General features: G+C 59.9%; 1 protein-coding gene across 1 annotated transcript in view; it reads left to right on the top strand.

Annotated features, from left to right (window-relative positions):
* Nucleotides 1–1571, top strand: part of zgc:103759 (U8 snoRNA-decapping enzyme) — a 7747-nt gene extending 6176 nt beyond the window's left edge. The window contains exon 3 of the mRNA XM_048621194.1: nt 300–1571. Within this exon, the coding sequence (XP_048477151.1) occupies nt 300–482 (183 nt within the window). The 3' untranslated portion in view covers nt 483–1571. The remainder of the gene's footprint in view (nt 1–299) is intronic.
* The last annotated feature ends 316 nt before the right edge of the window (nt 1572–1887 follow it).

Genomic DNA, 1887 nt, shown 5'->3' with positions numbered 1-1887 from the left:
CCCCCCCGCTTCCAGCTGTCTGTTGTGTGCGCACCCTTGTAAGCACGCGCACTGTCTCTCTCCCTCTTGTGTGTGTCTCTGCCTGTTTGTTGTGCGCCTGTCTCGCCCCGCCTGACTGTGACGTGCCTCTCCACCTGCTTGTGCCTCTGCCTGTTATCCCTCCGCCTGTCTCTCTCTCTCTCTCTGTGCCTGTAATTGCTGCACAGGGGAATTGCAGTTTGACATTGCTGCCTGTCTGTGTGCCTCTGTTCCCACGGCACCTGACCGGTTTCTCCCCTTTTCCTGACTGTGCCCCGCAGGTGATGGGGATTATTCGGGTCCCTCTGTACACGCTGCGTGATGGATTTGGAGGACTGCCTGCCTTCCTGACCAACACGTTCATCGGAAACGCCAAGGAGCAGCTGGTCTCTGCCCTGCGGACCCTGCGGCTGCTAAATGAAGCTGAACTCCAGGCAGCGGTCAGTGCCAGTCGTGTTGGCTAGTGGTGGCGCCTCTGCCAACTCCCAGAGGGTTCGTGGAGCAACCGGCTGGCGACGAGGGAACTCTCACACTCACTCTCACACTCACTCTCTCGCACTCTCTCCCTGTCACACTCGCCCTGTCCCTGTCACGCTCGCCCGGCCTTCTTCTTTCTCTCTCTCTCCCGCTCCCCCTCCCCAGCCCCGCCTGCCCTCCCTCTCTCCCGCCCACGTGCTCTCTCTCTCTCTCTCTATCGCCTGCTCTCTCGCTTCTTGCCCCCCGCTCTCTCTTGCAGGTCCCCCCCACCGACTCTCTCTCACTCTCTCTCACTCTCCCACTCAAACACTCCCTTGCACTGCCAGAACGCACCTCTTCTGCATGTCTTGTTAACCAGGCGCCGGAGTGGCGTTCCTGTCGAGTCTGATCATCTCGTGTGGCTCGCCGACCGTACACTCACACCTCCTACGCTGCCCGCCCCGCGGCCAGACGGCTGGCATCTGGATTGTCTATCGCACCGCCCCTTCAGCCCCGGCCCCCCCCTCCCCCCCCCCCCCCCCCTCCACCCCTGACTGTGCCCGCTCCCTCAGTGCTGACCCCCCTGATTGTGCCCGCTCCCTCAGGATGGCGCTTGGAAATATCTGCCTGGATTCAGGAGGATTGAACAACTTCAGCGTGGGCATGAGGAGTAACGAGCAGCCCCGGTCTGTTTTATTGCGTTGCAGTTGCTGATGGCGTCGAAGAGAATTTAATACCTGCCGTGTTGGCCCGAAGAGTCACTGAGAGACTGCTTTCCCTCTGACTGCCCTCAACTGAAGCACAGAAGGGGACAGCCCCACTGCAGACTGGAGTGCGGGACAGCGACGGTTATCCTGTCGTCTCCCCTCGCCAGGGTACAGGTGGAGATGGAGGAGTGGGGCCGCTGGGATTGGACTATTGTGGGGTGGGGTGTTGGTGTGTAATGCCAGGCACCCACTGAGCATCACGGTGTCTCCTCGCAGCCGCCCCCCCCACCCCCCAACCCCAGACTCGGTGCGATTATGTGCATGCGTGTGTGTTGTCGATGTTGCTGGCGAAAGCATGAGATTTCGAGAAATAAACGCACAATTGTCGGAGCTGTCTGTTCTCGGGGGGGTGTGTGTGTGTGTTTTTTTTTATTAGAACCTGCCCTCGGCCTTCGGCCTTGCCACCCACCTCGCCCTGCCCCAGTGTGCGGATGTACGGGAGCATCCGAGCTCGCTCTCTCTGCCCCTCCTGGGCCAGCAGGAAGGCACTGAGGCCAAGAGCTGCGAGCGGTGCCCATTAATGGACAAGAATTCTCCCGGAGTGACTGAGACAGCACACAGTGCGCTGTTTTTCCATATTCTAATGGTCTCTTGCTGTAACACTCTGTGTACTCACTCGACCCAGCATCTCTCTCTCTCTCTCTCT

This window comes from Rhincodon typus, unplaced genomic scaffold, assembly GCF_021869965.1.
Source record: "Rhincodon typus isolate 14 unplaced genomic scaffold, sRhiTyp1.1 hic_rhity00000099, whole genome shotgun sequence".
NCBI lineage: Eukaryota > Metazoa > Chordata > Chondrichthyes > Orectolobiformes > Rhincodontidae > Rhincodon > Rhincodon typus.
Note: the sequence above shows the minus strand (reverse complement) of the source record. Positions and strands in the feature narration are given on the sequence as shown.